The 19,323-nt window shown below is 39.5% G+C and overlaps 1 protein-coding gene across 1 annotated transcript in view; it reads left to right on the top strand.

The window, feature by feature from the left end:
- The window catches only part of MUSK (muscle associated receptor tyrosine kinase), a 92,803-nt gene extending 74,432 nt beyond the window's left edge, over window positions 1-18,371 (top strand). The window contains exons 9-15 of the mRNA XM_047830383.1: window positions 2,571-2,834; window positions 6,298-6,473; window positions 7,140-7,163; window positions 12,908-13,109; window positions 13,814-14,005; window positions 15,709-15,857; window positions 17,005-18,371. Of these exons, the coding sequence (XP_047686339.1) occupies window positions 2,571-2,834; window positions 6,298-6,473; window positions 7,140-7,163; window positions 12,908-13,109; window positions 13,814-14,005; window positions 15,709-15,857; window positions 17,005-17,687 (1,690 nt within the window). The 3' untranslated portion in view covers window positions 17,688-18,371. The remainder of the gene's footprint in view (window positions 1-2,570; window positions 2,835-6,297; window positions 6,474-7,139; window positions 7,164-12,907; window positions 13,110-13,813; window positions 14,006-15,708; window positions 15,858-17,004) is intronic.
- The last annotated feature ends 952 nt before the right edge of the window (window positions 18,372-19,323 follow it).

Raw genomic sequence — 19,323 nt, 5'->3', positions numbered from 1 at the left:
CTTTTCTGTTTGGTTTTTTTGCTTATATAGTTAAAGAAAAAAGCATGAATTTTTTAATTCAAAAACTACCTATGGAAAAATAAAGAGAGTCATTCAATGGTTAATACGTGATGGCAGAACCTGGATGAATAATGCTCAGCCAAGAAACACTAGGGGAAATATCTAACTTTTACATGACATGGTTTTTGTTTTAAATGAAAAGAATCCCGCCTGCTTTTATCTATCCCCCAAGGTATTATACCAAGGTATTATATTAATATGTGAGACCATTTGGCAAACCAGTTTGAAGTATTTCTGGGTATTAGGTATTATTCTTCAGTTTCTTAGAGCCCAGCATCCTTGCTTCTCTTGAACTTTCTTAGCGTTACCATAGGCCAAGTTTCCTTGGGTGTTAGCTCAATCTTATCTGGCCCAAGTTTTCATGAGAGTTTTCTGTTTTCTTATTCAAGGCCTTTATTTAAAAATATTTTTTAGGGGGGCGCCTGGGTGGCGCAGTCGGTTAAGCATCTGACTTCAGCCAGGTCACGATCTCGCGGTCCGTGGGTTCGAGCCCCGCGTCGGGCTCTGGGCTGATGGCTCAGAGCCTGGAGCCTGTTTCCGATTCTGTGATTCCCTCTCTCTCTGCCCCTCCCCCGTTCATGCTCTGTCTCTCTCTGTCCCAAAAATAAATAAACGTTGGAAAAAAAAAAAAATTTTAAAAAAATAAAAATATTTTTTAGGGGCGCCTGGGTGGCTCAGTCGGTTAAGCGGCCGACTTCGGCTCAGGTCACGATCTCACGGTCCGTGAGTTCGAGCCCTGCGTCGGGCTCTGCGCTGACAGCTCAGAGCCTGGAGCCTGTTTCAGATTCTGTGTCTCCCTCTCTCTGACCCTCCCCCATTCATGTTCTGTCTCTCTCTGTCTCAAAAATAAATAAACGTTAAAAAAAAATTTTTAAATAAATAAATAAAAATAAAAATATTTTTTAAATAATTAGTTATTTTTGAGAGAGGGAAACAAAGCATGAGTGGGGGAAGGGCAGAGAGACAGAGAGAGGCAGACACAGAATCTGAAACAGGCTCCAGGCTCTGAGCTGTCAGCACAGAGCTGAATGTGGGGCTTGAACTCAGGAGTGGGGAGATCATGACCTGAGATGAGGTCAGATGCTCAATCAACTGAGTCATCCAGGCACCCCAGGCCTTCACTTTTAAAATGAACTACCAACTAGAAGTAATGCAATAAAATCATGCTGGCTAATTAGTAAAAGGCTAGTATGAATTAGAGAAAGATTCTATATTATGAAACATTATTTCAAAGTATAATGTTTCTTGAAAGTTCACTGTTCTACCTGAATGAGCTGTGTACCATTTAATAGATTTTCTTTAAACACTAGTCAATGATGGTTTCTAATCCAAGTATCAATTGTTTGAATTCAAATGGGGTCTCTTCACAATTTAAAAATTTCCCACAAATTCCAACTTAATTTTCTTAAAATCCTTTATATAAAGATAATGAAATGTGAAGTTCCAACAGCTGTACAAATCTAAATGAGAATACAACTCAGTTTTTTGTCATTGTTAACAATATAGATCTTATGGAAAGCATAAGAACATGTTGAGACTGTCACAGTGTCTATATATAATAAGTGCTCAATAAATATGTGACGGGGAAGTATAGGAGTTATTATCTTAATTCCCAGCATTCCGCTAGGGGGGCAGTGGATGAGTGCAGAGAGTACCAGCAGTATTTTTCCATTCTGCCTATTATTCTTCTCAGTTGTTACAGCAGATAAGCTTTTAACCTTATTTTTGTGCTAGCTCTATAGAATTTAGATTTTTTCTTCATATATTACCCATTAACACACAATCTGAGTTCCAAATAATTCCTTACATCACTCAACAAATTAGAACCTTGGGGCTCTGGGTGATCAGATGACTCTCCCCAAATCATGTGAAGAGAAAATAGCAAAGCTAAAGATGCTACTTAGCTCCTTTGAAAGCCATATCCAAGCTTCCTCCTCCCTATGTGGCTTTCTTTTTCTTCTTTAATGAAATGCTGGGAAGACGTCTGAGTGAGAGAATCTGAGTATAGAAGGTGTTGCAAAGATGCATGTGTCCCACAAAATTCAGGTATTTAATAATCATAACACATAAACCTATGTTCAAAAACCTGGCTCACCACAATTATTATGCTTAATCATTTGTTAATCATCACAATGAATATGTTTTTAAGATGTCTTTTACTTGCTTAAATCAGCTCCATTTGTAAGAAGCATATGAGGTGGCTTACCTAAGAGTAGTTAAGTTCTATTTATAGTGTAAATAATAAAAACACTCAAATCTATTCAGTCCTTGATAGTTCTCAAAGCTGTCCACATCCATTTTCACATACAATCCTATAATAGCCCTCTGGAGTAGCTGGAGGTGATATAATTAAAGCTGGAAATGAAAACAGTATTCAGATAGAACATTTCAGCCAATTTGCTAGTACAATCTTCTATTTCTGTGATGCAGAGGTGGAAATCAAAAAAAAAAAAGGACTGAAGGCTAAGAAACACCATGTGATTGGGTACGTTGTTCATTTCTTCTTTCAGTAAATTACAGAAAGATAACAAAGGCTACTGCGCCCAGTACAGAGGGGAGGTATGTAATGCTGTCCTGGCCAGAGACGCTCTTGTTTTCTTCAACAACTCCTATGCACACCCTGAGGAGGCCCAAGAATTACTGGTTCACACGGCCTGGAATGAACTGAAAGCAGTGAGCCCATTTTGCCGGCCAGCTGCTGAGGCTTTGCTGTGTAACCACATCTTCCAAGAATGCAACCCTGGAGCAGTACCTACTCCTACACCCATTTGCAGGTAAAATAAAAGAAGAAAGAAATGGGAAAATTCTTTTGATTGCAAACAGGAAGAGTTTTCAAAAGAAGTTGTCATGTGCAACAATAAAGGCAAAAGGTGGCTTTTGTCCAAAATAGAAGGTAATTAATTAGACAGAATTCCTACCATCTAACTCCCTGATGACCTCCTATAATACAAGGACTCTAAGCTTCTAGAAAATGTCCTAAAAGGTACAATATTGTCTTATACTTCCTATTTTTCATATTGTTGTCATATTCATAAATATCCCTACTTTCTATGAAATAAATATATACAACCTGAACAAACATGGACCTCATGAGTAAGCTAAGATGGCGAAGAGAAAATGTACGTTTCAACTGTTTCAGCATTATTTGCCAATGACTAGGAGATCTTGGTGAGCATTTCAGAATATTATTTTATATCATATGTATATTATTTTAAAATACATTCCACCCAATGCTCTTACTGAAGTACTAACACCCTTTCTCACGGTGAGGGGGAGGGGTTGTAATAAATAGTTATTTCTTTAAAACCCCCATACTCTTTAAACATGGAAATTCAGGGGCGCCTGGGTGGCTCAGTCGGTTAAGCGGCCGACTTCAGCTCAGGTCACGATCTCGCGGTCCGTGAGTTCGAGCCCCGCGTCGGGCTCTGGGCTGATGGCTCAGAGCCTGGAGCCTGCTTCTGATTCTGTGTCTCCCTCTCTCTCTGCCCCTCCCCTGTTCATGCTGTGTCTCTCTCTGTCTCAAAAATAAACAAACATTAAAAAAAAATTTTTTTAAATAAATAAATAAATAAAACATGGAAATTCATAAATCCATATTTGATAGAATTATCTTTGCCTTTATTTACTTCTTATGGAGAAAAGATAGGAAGCAATCTGGCTTTTGAGCCAAATAGAATACTATTTTCAAACACTATTTGTACTTCTTTCTAGATACATGTGACCTTGGCTAACCAGTTTCCTCATCTGTAAAAGAGAGAGGATTAAAAGATCAGTTGAACCCATGGTATATGTTAGAAATGGACATTGTTTGCTTTTGAAGAAAACACATGAAAACTACCAACACAGCACATTTCCACCTCTGTTTTGATAAAACCAGGCCATTATTTTTAGCTTTTGCATATGATTGCATCATCATATATCCAACTACCTGGTAGAGATCTCTGTTATTTATCTCTCATGCTCACTATCATTTATATCATAGAAAATCTTGCTGTTTCTTAAGTTCTCAATTTCGATTCATCTCTTGTTCAGCTAGAGTAAATGATTTTTAGAAGATTACATGTAAACATTTTTCACCATAATGTTGTGATCGTGTGTGTGTGTGTGTGTGTGTGTGTGTGTGTGTGTGTGTGTGTGTATTTCTCACTGACTATTTAGGTCTTATGTTACATTCAGTTTTACTCAAAATCTTGTGCACTCTAATTGTTTTTTGGCTGTGTTGTAATGAAGAACATATAGGGCAACCCTGAATTTTGTTCCTTTGTAGGGAATATTTTTCTCTTGCCAAATGGTAGGAGGATTCTTTTTTAATCTTTGAGATTCACAATATTTGTCAAATTCATCTGGGAGTAATTCTTTTTTCATTATTTTCTTTCCTATAATTAATACAAAAATAACGGATAATGTACCTTAATTATCAGGTTTACCTCCTTCTTGTCCTAACAATGTTTTCTTTTAGTATATCTTTGAGTATTTTCCATTTTTTCTGTGCTCTAGTTTTCTTATTGGGAAACATTATCCGAACTCTGGGTTTCTTCCTGGCTCTTCCGTCTCAGCTGTCTCCTCATACATCATTTTCACTGTTCATGCATTCTGTCTGCATTCAGTTTGGACTTGTAAAGTTTTCTTCTGTTACTTGTTCAATGTCTTACAGTGACATTTCTTTACTGATTTTAATGACAATTTTACTTTTGGTGTCGATTTCACTTCTTTGTGGTCTTTATTTTCTTCAGTTACTACTATGTTCAAGTTAACTTAGTTTTCAGTTTATTTTCCATTTCATCCTGATTTTTTCCTTGCAAAAGACTCTTCTATAGGGGTCATCTTTAATACATGGCAACGGAAGCAAAACAAAACAAACAAACCTTTCTCTAATGCGTTCTTCCGATTAGAATAAAAAATAGCTTTCCAGGGTATTTGCTTCCTGCACATGATGTGGGCTGTGGAGTTTCTTTCACCTGCCCCCTACTGATTTTTGCACAGTTTAACTGTGCTGTATGAATGCAGAAAGTTGTGTTTGTGTGATCCCAGAGTGGAGGGGCCAAGGCATAAGCAGAAGCAAGCTAAGTAATTCTCCTCTGGTTTTTCAGGCTCTCCTCTGGTTTTCAGAGGCTTGAAAGCCTCACTGCTCTCCCTTCCACTGCGGACACACCAAGAATTCAAAATCCTATTGTTGTTCTCATGACTCCTATTGTACCCTATCACAGTCATCTGCAAAGCCCTTTCATTCCACACATGTTCAGTTGGCCCTTACTGACAGGTGGTTGCCCAGAAAAGTGGCAGTGTAGGCATGACTATTTTAAAAAGACACCATTATGACACAGATATGTATATGCACACACATACATACACAACCACAAATTCCTTCCTCGCTGAATCCTTTAGCTATTGAATGAACAACATTGCTATTATCTCTAATTTCTTTAATAATCTCTAATTTCCTTTTATTTTTAATCCAAAATGTCTTACTTTGGAGTTAACCAGGTTTCTCCTATGTAGTCTTATCCTATTTTTTATAAGATAAGCTTGAATAAGTATTAATGCACAAAATTATAATTAGTATAACTAGTCTTTCTTCAGTCTCTTCACTTACAATAAAACACATGAATGAACATAACATTTCATATTCAAGTAGACATTACCCTGACTTTCTCAGATGGAAGCAAATGCGGAAATGGGATAGGGGGTGGCTTCTCCAAGGCCAGGGTGGATAGGACCCATATGCCCTCCTGTAACCTGCCAGGAAGGTGATGTCTTCCGTTCTGATGGGCAAAGCATTCAGACAGGCCAACTGTGCCCCTCAGTCCCTGCCCATTAGCCCTGAGATTACAGGAGAATCTCTCAGGCTAGACACTGATTGACAATGACCTATGACTTTTATTATGTGTATTTTTTAAACTCAACGCACCTTGTTTCTGTGCCTTTGTATTTATTTTACTATGAATATGAGGGAATGCATATCAGGGATTCCTTTTGAGCTTAAAAATTCTTTTCCCCCTCAGTAGTGTTAGCTACACTATGAAAACCAAACAAGACAGCATTTCGTCTCAGGGATATACACTATATTTCATAAAGTCTCACATTATTTACAATAAAGGATCCTTTAAAAAATGCTTTTGCAAGAGCAGACAATGTACTGTGATGATATTTTTGAAAATACAGAATCTAGGCTCTGCCACAAATTTGGCTTTAACATGCTATGACTCATCAAGTTTTGTTCTCCCTAAAATATTTTAGAGAATACTGCCTGGCAGTAAAGGAGCTCTTCTGTGCAAAAGAATGGCTGGCAATGGAAGAGAAGACTCACAGAGGACTCTACAGATCTGGGATGCACCTGCTCCCCGTGCCAGAATGCACCAAACTCCCCAGCATGCACTGGGACCCCATGGCCTGCACCAGACTGCCATATTTAGGTAACAGAGTTCTCTCGATACTTTAGAGGTTACGACAAATTTACTATTTTGAAGAAACTAAGTTGTGAGCTTAAATCTCCTAATATTTCTAAGCATTTCTAACTTATTTTTTGAGTTCTGCCCTTTTTAGAGACCTAATCACAGAATCCTACTGTCCACCCTAATTGCACAGGTCAGCATAAGAGTTTACTCCATTTGGTTCAAAAAGAAATTAAAGAGCACTTTTAACTGCTGCTTAAGATCTTATTTCATAAGGGGATCTTATGAAAGCTTGTAACGGTTTTTGGAATGTGCAGAGAATGGCTAAGAAACCTCATATTATGTCAGATGAGTGGAATAAAAGAATAAAGTCCCCCTTCTTAGCCAACGAAGCAGATTTCTAAGCATGCAAAAATAAGCCACATGGTTGAAAGTGCTGATCTCACAAAACAAAGCTGAATCGCTGCATGTTGTTTAATGAACTTCGTTTGTAAAGAGCTATGTTGTTAGCCCTAACAGCTGGTTTAATTTCAATGACACAATCCTTTCTCATTCGAATGCAAAGCATGTTGACCAGTTGTATGCTGAAAAACTGAAAGAGAACTTGCATTTCTTAGCACTCTCTCACAGAATATGTGAGATATCTGGATGCTCATTTAAAACAAATTTTTATCCTTTCCCCCTCAGATTATAAAAAAGAAAACTTAACAAGTAAGTAATTTTGTTTGTGCCCTTGAACCCTTATGTGTATGTAATTGGATTCGTGCATGCGTATTTACACTCCTACTACATGATGTCCAGAACAGGATGTACGTCCCTTCTCAAAGGCTGTTTTCCTCTGCTTACTGGGGTAAAACATGAAGGAAGATCATCAGAGATCTCAGCTTACAGCTTCCAATTAGGCCATGAAGAGCAGCATATTTAGTGAATGATACAAATGAGATCCCCTACCCCAAGGTTATAACTTGCTTTATCCTTTCAATGGCCACAAAATAAGCAACTGAAAATGCCACCTTCTGATTTTGCATTCTTGATTTTTATACCATCTAATTATTTACAGATGAAAACAAGTATTTATTTCTTCATTGAGCCGATTCATGATCTTCATTTGTGACAAGAGATCTTTCCTTTGGAAGATATGTTTTTTAAGACATCTGATTTCCAGTATGAAGTTTACAGGGTCAAATCAAATGTTTGGGTTTTTTTTTAATGTTTAATTATTTTTCAGAGAGAGAGACAGAGCACAGGCAGAGAGAGAGAGAGAGGGAGACACAGACTCGGAGGCAGGCTCCAGGCTCTAAACTGTCAGCATAGAGCCTGATGCGGGGCTTGAACCCATGAACTGTGAGATCATTACCTGAGCCGAAGTCGGACACTTAACCGAGTCACCCAGGAGCCCCCAAATCAAATGGTTTTAAAAGTGGATGCCTCCAAATCCCTAGGAAGGAACTCAAGATGGTTGCTTGCAAAGAGAGGCCTAGACACGAAGTTGAATCAGATGATGCTTTAACCCTACCAGAATGCAGAAATCTTCAGAATGAAATTGGAAGAGTTTTTCATTTCAACTAACTTCCTCTGATTTGAGCTTTCTAGGGCTTCAATCATACTCATTTCCTATGAGGTATATTCTGGGCCTAATTGCCTCTGCACCTGGCAAAGTGCCAGGCCTTGATTTTACCAGCTTCCTTCAAGAACTAAGACTTAAAAGTATAAAAAGAAAGAATGCTACTGGTCCCACTTGAATCACTCAGCATTAATAAACAAGAGAGGTATGGAAACCCTATAAATTATTATTCTGCAAGCCTGTCAAATTGTTATTTCCAAATTGAAGGAATGAAAAAGAAATGCTTCAATCCTTTGTCATATAAGTAGCTAAAGCCTACTTTGACTGGACTTTTAATTGGCAACGGTGGTCTTTGTTACCCTTTGTTTACTCATTCATCCATTCAAGCACTCACTGGGGGTTTACCATGTGGAAGGTGCCGACCTTCAGTCCTAGATCAGACAGGGACACACACAGAAAGCATCCATGTTTCTGCCTTGTATACCGATTATAAAAATTGTTAGCTACAACTAGCTAACAATAAACCAATTTCCTACTCTTAACCTATTTTTATGAAATCTTTGGTACATGTCAGAAAATGAACTCCAAATGTCATAAACGGCTCATTTCACCTGACCATGTCATGGAGAATTGTCTAAAAGTATGCTCCCTGGTTAAATGCAATTATTACTGAAGAAACCGGATTGAGCTTCTCAGGCTGGTTGCTAGCTAAGCAAAGAAGTCATCCTTATTCAGTCGAATATTATAAAGCCCTCAAATATTTCTTGAAGTTTCTTGATTTCTGAGTAAACTCTATGAAGGATATTGCCAGTTCACTTAGAAGGGTGACAGAAGATTTTTTTTTTTTTGGCTTGAACACACACAGTAAGATTTCAGTAGTTTTCACTTGTATAACTTCTTCTGCTGAAGTGAAATATCTTTTTGAGCTGGCGATGTCTTTGTACTATTTACTTTGTCTGCTGAGCAGACATCTCACTATTCCTGAGTTCCACAAGGCTGCACATACTTCGTGTGTTTCCTCAGATGGCTTTGCGGGTGACAGAGTCTCTGTTTCCTTGCAATGTTCAGATTAGCTTTCTTTCACCTGCATAGTTAAATGTTAAATGAGCTGGACATAGCCTTGAGTGACATTTCTTTTTCTCTCAGGAATCTGTAGACGTGATTTCACTCTTTTCCAGCTTCTAGGTTTGGAAATGACTGGTCATCTGGTATGAGTCTGCTTACTTTTTCCTATAAGCAATGTGTTTCTGTTTTGAAAGCAACTTCGAGGATTTTCTCTTTATCCTTGTTATCCGCATAGTGGAAATCCTATGTAATGGGGCGTCACGGAACACCTGTTTCCAACTCTGCATTCAGGACCTTCTTTGTCTTGGTAGCTTGAAATCGGCCATGGAGGTCAGGCTGCAGGCAGGTGATATTTCTAAAGCAAAAGGCTGATCACGCTACTCCACTGTTTAAAACCCTCTGATGATTCTCTCCATTTACTGCAGGGCCAAGTCCAAATTACGTACCTGGGCATGCAAGGCCTTTTATGACCCAGACCTGGTATCTACAGCCTTACCTAGACACCCCCCCCAACTCAACAATGAAACTTTCAGATGCATTTTTAGAGAAGCATGCCGACTCCTTGGTTTGGACCCTGATACATGCCATTCCTTCTTTGTGGAACACTACCTCCCTACTTGCCCCCTGCCCCCCCCCACTCTCCACCCACACACACATACCTTTGACTGCTTGTTCCCTTTTTATTCAACTTAAACACTTACTCCAGAAAACCTACCTAGTTTGCCTAGACCTAGAATTGAGCTGTCCCAGGCCGTTCACAAGCTTATCAGTCTTACATTTTATTATAATTACATTTTATTAGAATTATCGGTTTACAAATTATTTCCTAGCTAAATACCTTAACACAAAGACTTGTCGTGTCCACCATAGTACTCTTGAGACCCAATGTCAATACTAACTTAATGACTACCTTAATGTATGGATGAATGAGTGAATAAAAACTCCCCTGATGTTCAAAGGAAAAGGGTGGAGGTAAAATTGATGACAGAAGACAAAGATAAAAAGATGCTGGAGATCTGGATTGATAATTTAGATTCAAAGAGATAATCGATGTCCCTCTAGGGAAGGCCACAGCAAACAGATCAGAGGCAATAAACAAGGAATAACAAAACTAGCCAGAAAGGAAGATGTAATTAAATCCATAAAGCAAAATTATTGTTCAAACAATGCCAATTTTTGCATTTTGAAAATAAATCTTACTAAGTCCTCATGGATCACTCTCTTAATATGTGTGATTTTTTTTTTTGTTTTGTTTTGTTTTGTTTTTGAGAAACAGAAAGAGACGGAGACAGAGTGAGAACAGGGGAGGGGCAGAGAGAGAGACACACACACACAGAATCCAAAACAGGCTCCAGGCTCTGAGCTGTCAGCACAGAGCCTGATGTGGGGCTCAAAACCACAAACCGGGAGATCACGACCTGAGCTGAAGTCAGGCGCCTAGCCCACTGAGCCACCCAGGCGCCCCAATATGTGTGATATTTTTGATAAAAAAAAATTATCCTTATATTTACTAATGAGATTATACTACCAATTTTACAAATTACATTGCATTCCTTTCCATGTTAAATAAGTATGAACTGCCCTGTAAAATCCAGATACAAAAATAGTCACCTCTTTCTGCCTTTCAATGATTACTCCTACTTTATTATTAGCAGGAAGTCTAGCTTTCCCCTCCCCACCCGTCTTGGATTGATTTTTTAAAAAACCTTCAGATGACTCAGTCCAAAGAAAGTCAGATCGGCTTTCAAGCCAATCATAAAGGAACCCAGGAAGGCTAAGTCCACTGTTGTTGTGACACCTGATGAGAAATGCTGTCATTGCTCCGAAATGCACTGCTGTGCTGTTCCTCCAGTTCCAGTCCTGTGCTGATGTTCTTCCTGTCACAGAAGGGACCAAACTTGGCCTCCATGGGCTTTAAAACCATTTGCCAGCTACCGGTGCTCAGGCCGTAATAACTGTGTCCACTGCTACACTAAGAAGTCCTACATGGACACCCCTTGTAATCTCTGCTTTTGCAAGTGTCCTATTTCAAACGGCTTTAGGCGTCTGCTGCAATAAAAGTTTTCTTTTGATTTTGTGATGTGTTATATTAATATATGTCTGTATATCAAACATATAATTCTTTTGCTATATTGCAGCCACTTTCTAACATTTCGTTTAGGATTGTTTAAATCTATGTTCCTTAATCTAGGAACACACTTTTCTTTGGTGCTAATGTTGCCAGGGTGTGATATTAGTATTATAATAACTTTCTAAAATAATTTCATAGATGTTTCTCTTACTGTAACATTTTCTAAAATCTGGGAATTTTATTTCTTCTGAGACCAAAAGAATGTCTCCGTAATTCTATAAAGACTTTTAAATGTCCTGGTTATGACTATCTTCAGATTTTCTGATTTTTCCAATTTGGCAATGTGGTCCTATCATTTTTCTGAAGATTTAAAAAATGTTATTGCATAATTACATTCTACTATCATAACTCCTTTACCATTCCTAATTTCATGTTTATGCTTTTATCTTTTAAAAATTAAAATCCTACTTACCAGACTACTTTAATAAAGATAAGACCAAACCTTGACCTATTTTTAAATTCTAGCATTTGTGGTATGTGTATTCTAACTTATTAATTACTGCTTGTACCTGGCTGTTACTTTATCATCTATTTTTGTTTTCTGTAGTTTTTGTTTCTTTTCCAAAGTCTTGAGTTAAACGTCTAGTTCATTCACTTTCATCCTTTTTATCTAATGGAAAGAGACAACACTGAGTTTACCATTGAGGACGGCTTTGGCCAAAGCTCACATCCTCTATCAGCAAACTATTTTCTAATCTGTCACTGTGGCTACTTTCTGTGTAGGGTACAAAGGCTATTGTTTGCTATTAGAACATTCTTGTCAATATTATTAAAATACCCTGTATCTGTGTTTTTGTCTTTACCAGTCAATTAAAAGAATATAAATTAATAAAGTTGTTTTCACAGATAGACAGTGGACTTTGTACTCTACAGAGTGATATGAACATGGCATCTGTCGGTTTCCAGGGAAATGCAGATTTTACCTTGTTTTCATACTGCATTGACTTTTTTAAAAAAATTTTAAATATTTATTTTTTTTGAGAGCGAGAGTGTGTGAGCAGGGGAGGGGCAGAGAGAGAGGGAGACACAGAATCTGAAGTAGGCTCCAGCCCTGAGCTGTCAGCACAGAGCCCGACACGGGGCTCGAACTCATGGGCCGTGAGATCATGACCTGAGCCGAAGTCGGATGCTTAACCGATGGAGCCACCCAGACGCCTCTGCACTGACCTTTTTAATCGGAGTTTGACAGTTCAATTTTTAGATGAACTAAATTCTCATTTGTGTCTAATATTTCCACTCTTCATCTCCTATTATTTTTGTTTTGTTTGTAAATCAACAGTAAATGTGTATAAAAGCTCAACTTTAGACAGTCCTGTCCTCAAATATAATTTCATGAAATTATTTTATTTAATAACCTAACAATTTCCATAACTGTTGTCAGGTCATAAAAAACATGATGCAGTGTGAACAGCACTAACCCAGGATCTGCATTTGTCTTGGAAAAAAACAGCTCCTTTCTCTGGGTCTCATCTTTAAAATTCTGTGATTCTACAAGTTGGATTTACTTGCACCTCTGGATTATTACACTTGGACTTTAGAAATATATAACCAGGGACGACCTGATCCATAAAAACATATTCTTAAAATTAAATTTGACTTACTAAACTTGCTTGACTTTAGCGAAGATTCCTTGACTACAAACATTGCTTCTTAAAAGTTTAAGAATGAATGAAAAAAATTATTGTTCACTTACAGCATTCCCACCAATGACGTCCTCAAAGCCAAGTGTGGACATTCCAAATCTGCCTTCCTCTTCTTCTTCCTCCTTGTCCGTCTCACCTACATACTCCATGACTGTAATAATCTCCATCATGTCCAGCTTTGCAATATTTGTGCTTCTTACTGTAACTACTCTTTATTGCTGCCGGAGACGAAAACAATGGAAAAATAAGAAAAGGTGAGATTCTAATTGAAGCTAATCACATGTAGTAATATATTAAAACCTATAAACTTGGGAATTGGGGATGGGAAGAGGGATCTATACAACACGGCCAGTCTCTTTAGGACGTCTAATGCCTTGCTTTAAGATCAAGCACCCCACCATGATCTTTAAAAATATCAATACCTTTTTGCAAAGGATCACATGTCCTAACTTTTCACAGTAGAGAGAATCTAAACAATAATTTGGAAGAATATGGCTACTCCAGCTCAGCCCCATTGCTATGCCAACTGGATAGTGACAAAATTCCCACGAAAATGTGCTTTTTGACTCCAGACCAAACGAAATATTTCTTGCTCTAAAACTGAAGGATCTTCAGTTGCCTTAGTATAATTTGTTTCCTCCTAGCATCCTCTCTCTTTAAAACCCAAGCCTGAGGGGCGCCTGGGTGGCTCAGTCGGTTAAGTGGCCGACTTCAGCTCCGGTCATGATCTCACAGTCCGTGAGTTGGAGCCCCGCGTCGGGCTCTGTGCTGACCGCTCAGAGCCTGGAGCCTGTTTCAGGTTCTGTGTCTCCCTCTCTCTGACCCTCCCCCGTTCATGCTCTGTCTCTCTCTGTCTCAAAAATAAATAAATGTTAAAAAAAAAAAAAAACCCGAGCCTGAGTACAAAGATCTCACCTGACCCTGAGCTCATTATCAATCTTGCCTGTCTTACCTGCAGAGAGTCAGCGGCGGTTACCCTCACTACTCTTCCCTCTGAGCTCTTACTAGACAGACTTCATCCCAACCCCATGTACCAGAGGATGCCACTCCTGCTGAATCCCAAACTGCTGAGCCTGGAGTACCCAAGGAATAACATTGAATATGTGAGAGATATTGGCGAAGGAGCATTTGGAAGGGTCTTTCAAGCAAGGTAAAGTTACCCATGTGAAAAATCTTTCCACCGAATTTGTACCTGAAAGGCTATGAGACTGCTCCTTTGATGCCTACACTGAATGTATGATACCTATTATCAAGTAATTCTTCACATCATTAACCTCATCTCATGGAGTACTTATACTCTGAATCTTAATAATTTTTTCTCTCTGCTGGAAAATAGGGCTGGGCAGAAGGAGAGAACCTTCATTTATGCTGTATTCAAATTATAAGCAATTAGCAAAGTTTAATTATATTTCCTTTTCAGAAATAATTTTATCACACATTTTAATCATAATTTCTTGCCTTTTTTTTAGTAAATAATTCTAAAATTTACTTCTCTTCCATTTTCTACTGCTATATTCTTCACTTCATCTAAAATTTACTTTGAACTAGTGTTTCCATTTAAGAATTCAGACTCTTGAGGCACCTGGGTGGCTCAGTCAGTTAAACGTCTGACTTCAGCTCAGGTCAAGATCTTATGGTTCTTGAGTTCTAGCCCCGCATCAGGCTCTGTGCTGACAGCTCAGAGCCTGGAGCCTGCTTCAGATTCTGCGTCTCCCTCTCCTTCTGCCTGTCCCCCATTTGCATTCTGTCTCTCTCTCAAAAATAAATAAGCACTAAAAAAATTTAAAAAAGAAGAATTCAGAGTCTGATACGTGTAGATATTAAATGGATGTCCATGGAGTCATATGATATTTGTCTTTCTCTGACTAATTTTGCTTGACCTCACTCATATGAGGACTTTAAGAGACAAAACAGAGAACATAAGGGAAGGGAAACAAAAATAATATAAAACTAGGGAGGGGGACAAAACATAAGAGATTCTTAAATATGGAGAACAGAGGGTTACTGGAGGGGTCGTGGGAGGGGAGATGGGCTAAATGGGTAAGGGGCATTTAGGAATCTACTCCTGAAATCACTGTTGCACTATATGCTAACTAATTTGGATGTAAATTTAAAAAAATAAAATTTTAAAAATAAATAAATAGATATCCATGGAATGGCAAAAATAGAAAAAGGAAAAAATAATGCAAACATGCCAGAACATAATGAGCTCAAGGAAGGAGTACATATGGGGGTCAATGCTAGCCCAATTACTGCCTTTCTGTGAACTGGAAGGAAATACCCTTTATGCATGGATGTGGCTCAAGACACACAACTGGCCCAGAGAATGTGGACTTGGTTTTAATCACTAATTGTCATTCTGTCCTGGTATTCTTGGGCAGGACACAACCTCAACTCCACTCATAGTAGCCCTGGTATGGAGGTTACATAATTAATGAAAACCTCACACAAATACGTACTGGGAACCAAAAATATGCAAGGCACCATTTGAGGCTTTAGAGGGATATAAAGAATAAGCCATGGTCCCTGCCTTCCAGGAATTTCGAGTCTGGCCAGACATTAAGGGTTTAGGATGGTAATGACAATCTCATTGGATCTGTGTACTTTAGAATTCCTGAAATGTACAAATAATGCATTTTTCAAACTTAATCTGTGTTGAAAATAGTCCCAGTGATTTTTATTAATTGGAGTCAAGGAGTTTTAAGTACGATCTACTGTTGGCATCTTACTCTGATTCTGTGGCTCTGGGAAAGGCTGCAAAAATGGAGGGAATGTATATGAATGTGGGTAGATTAATGTGGGTAGATGGTGTTCCCGATCTTTGATTTCTTTCTAAACAAATGTATCTCTCAGGGCTCCGGGCTTACTTCCCTATGAACCTTTCACAATGGTGGCAGTGAAGATGCTCAAAGAAGAAGCCTCAGCAGACATGCAAGCTGACTTTCAGAGGGAGGCAGCCCTCATGGCAGAATTTGATAACCCTAACATTGTGAAACTCTTAGGTATGACTAGAGAAATGAAGAAATGCATTGCAGCCCCCAAACAGAAGCTTCCCAAGTTTTCCTCCTTTACCCCTACGTTTGTGCTTTTTTCCTTCACTTCTTTGTCAGTGAGCCATCCCTGTTCCTTCCCATATATTTTCTGCACCAAGGAGTGGAACGTTACGTTAAATAACCTCAGTTCAAAACATTGCTTTTTTTTTTTTAATTACTCAGAGAAGTATGTTGTCATTTAATTTTCTCTCTAGAATGTATAAATATACTGATTGCTAAATCCCTGGAATTAAAAACAAGGCCAATATAAATAAGCCAAGATAATAGCATTCATTATTTCTCTTCCTTTTTGAACAGAGACTTCTAATTTTTGCCTGAAAAAAAGAATAATAGGTCTAATAATCTATTTTTACAGTGATGTGAAATTGCACCCAAATGATCTAATATTTCAAGGTGTCCTATTTCCCTCTCAAATACAGCAAGAATTTAACTTTTGCACATGTCCTCCTGGCACTAACCCTCAGACTCCATTTATGTTAACATCTTTTTTCTTTCTAGAATGAACATCCTAAAAGCTAAGTTTTGAAAAATTTTACTGAGCACTTTACCTAAGATTTTGGATTGTGTTATCCTTTCCAAATCCCATACATCTTCTTTACCATCCTTCCCCATAGAAAGTGCGGGAAGAGTAAGTAGCTTACATGCTCAAAGCAAGCGCCATTTGCAAGTTCACTCGGCAAACAAGTACCGAGTACTTGCTGTGCCGCACACGTGGTAGGTGTGTGGGATTTAAAAAAAGAGTAAGACATGACTTCTGCTTTCAGAGCGCTAAAATGTTGGAGGAGAAACCTCAAACAAATGGACGATTGTCACGGGACGGTAGGTCCTCCGCTAAAGGCTGATAGAAGGCAAATCTGGTAACAGGCAGTGTCTACAGTGGAGGCACTTAGCAGGAGTGATGGATAAGCTGAATCTTAAAAGGCAAATAGGCAGACGTTGACACCCAAACAAATGGGGTCAGGGTTCGAGTGCGATGCCGTCCACAGAATAGCGGGGCCCCTATTTTCTAATGTGGCCACCAAGTGCTTTGGGAGCACTCTTTCCCCCGTGTCACTTGAGACACCCACCCTAACGAGGGCCGTGATTTCGGTTGCAGGCGTGTGCGCCGTCGGGAAGCCCATGTGCCTGCTCTTTGAATACATGGCCTACGGCGACCTCAACGAGTTCCTCCGCAGCATGTCCCCGCACCCCGTGTGCAGCCTCAGTCACAGCGACCTGTCCGGGAGGGCCCAGGCCGCCAGCCCGGCCCCGCCACCGCTGTCCTGCGCGGAGCAGCTGTGCATCGCCAGGCAGGTGGCCGCCGGCATGGCTTACCTCTCGGAGCGCAAGTTCGTGCACCGGGACCTGGCCACCAGGAACTGCCTGGTGGGCGAGAACATGGTGGTGAAAATCGCCGACTTCGGCCTCTCCAGGAACATCTACTCCGCGGACTACTACAAAGCTAACGAGAACGACGCCATCCCCATCCGCTGGATGCCCCCCGAGTCCATCTTCTACAACCGCTACACCACCGAGTCGGACGTGTGGGCCTACGGCGTGGTCCTGTGGGAGATCTTCTCCTACGGCCTGCAGCCCTACTACGGCATGGCCCACGAGGAGGTCATCTACTACGTGCGCGACGGCCACATCCTGTCCCGGCCCGAGGACTGCCCCCTGGAGCTGTACAACCTGATGCGCCTGTGCTGGAGCAAGCTGCCCGCCGACAGACCCAGCTTCCCCAGCATTCACCGAATTCTGCAGCGGATGTGCGAGAGAGCGGAGGGGACGGTGGGCGTCTGAGCGCGGGGACGCTACGGGGCACGCACCGCAGGCCTGGCTCAGGAAGCTGCAGGAATCCGAGCCGCTTCTCCCACCTGGACGACAGCACGGCGGACGGATACGCGCGAGTACCGGCGCGGCTAGCACCACGCGCGAGTAGCGGGGAGGTCAGTTTCTCACCAAGAGCAAAGTGCAGAGCTCATCCCGTAGACCACTCCAACTTGGAAAGGCTGACTAGGACATGGTTTACGGGGAAGCAGAGCATCCTCTTCAGTTCCTGACTCGCCTGGCAGCAGAGTGAGACTCTGCTGGATTAAATTTTAATATGAAATGTGATACAGAGCTTCATTTTCAATAGAGTTTACTCCTGTCCATATGAAAGTAGTATATCTTTCTGTAAGACACTTAGGTAAAATACAGAACACTAGGAAGAAAAAACCATTCTTTGTCTCCCACCCAAAGATGACGGGTGCTGGTTGTTTTTGTTTTGTTTTTTTAATTGAATTTCTTTCTTGCATTTGTGCATAATTTTATATTTGTTTGTGTTCTCGAGAGTTGTGGTTATACTTTACTGATAGAGGGCTTCTAAGGAATAAAATGATAAATCGGTAAGGCCATATCCCCACTGTGATTTTTAATTTCCTTTTCTGTCTTTATGCTTCTTCTCCTTTGGAAGTTTTTCCTTTGTGGGCACTTGTCCTAAATTTCATCTGCTTATTTTATTCCTACAGTTTTTCTGAAATACGTTTTTGTATTTATCTTTTTCTTTGAAAATTTTCTCTGTATCTTTGCTTTCATTTTATTTCTTTCACTTTGCAGGGCTTTATGTCCTGTTTTGGTTATTTATTTTTTTTCTTTTCATCTCATATATACAATGAATACCCAGGCAGAAATAATAACTTTTAAACTAACACCGTAGACTAATGTGTATATAAGTTTTGCAAAGTAATACTATTTTCCTCTGTACTTGCTTCTGAAGCTACACATTTCAAATTTGTCATCCACTAATGTATTGCCACAGTCTATTAAATCTCCTATGGTTTAGGAGGTTTCTCAAGATGGTCTTATGGCTCTAAGTTATTTCAAACTTGATGTTTTTGTGCACTTTGATATTTTTTTCTTTCTAGAAAACAATTCCACAGGCAATAGCATTAATATAGTGTTGGTTACCAACTTTTTTGTAGGACTATTAACCCTGTCTTGTTACATTTTATGATTGTTTAAGAGATAAAAACCCTCTCGAATTCAGATCCCTGATGCACAGATTTTTGAGAGGACCCCCCCCCCCATGATATATGTTTTTCTAAGGTCAACATGAATAAAATGAATTCATTTCTGAAATGATGTGAACCCAAATACTCCTGGAAAGCAAATAAACAGGGAAGAGAAAATTACAATCTACTGTAGACCAACTTACTTTAATTCAAACTAATTGGTAGTTAGGGCAATGAATTTTTAAAAGGAAATTTTCAGCTGTCTGCTGGAAGAATCCAACTGAAATCAAATTTTCTTTCATGCAACAACTTGTCTTTGCTGGAAAACCTGCCATTTCTTGTTCATAGTCCCTCCATGCAATCTAGACAAAAGCATCAGAAATTACCCTGGATTTTACCCACTCCTTCCTCCCTGATATTCTATCAATTTTACTTTTTAAAAC

This window comes from Prionailurus viverrinus, chromosome D4, assembly GCF_022837055.1.
Source record: "Prionailurus viverrinus isolate Anna chromosome D4, UM_Priviv_1.0, whole genome shotgun sequence".
Classification (NCBI taxonomy): domain Eukaryota; kingdom Metazoa; phylum Chordata; class Mammalia; order Carnivora; family Felidae; genus Prionailurus; species Prionailurus viverrinus.
Note: the sequence above shows the minus strand (reverse complement) of the source record. Positions and strands in the feature narration are given on the sequence as shown.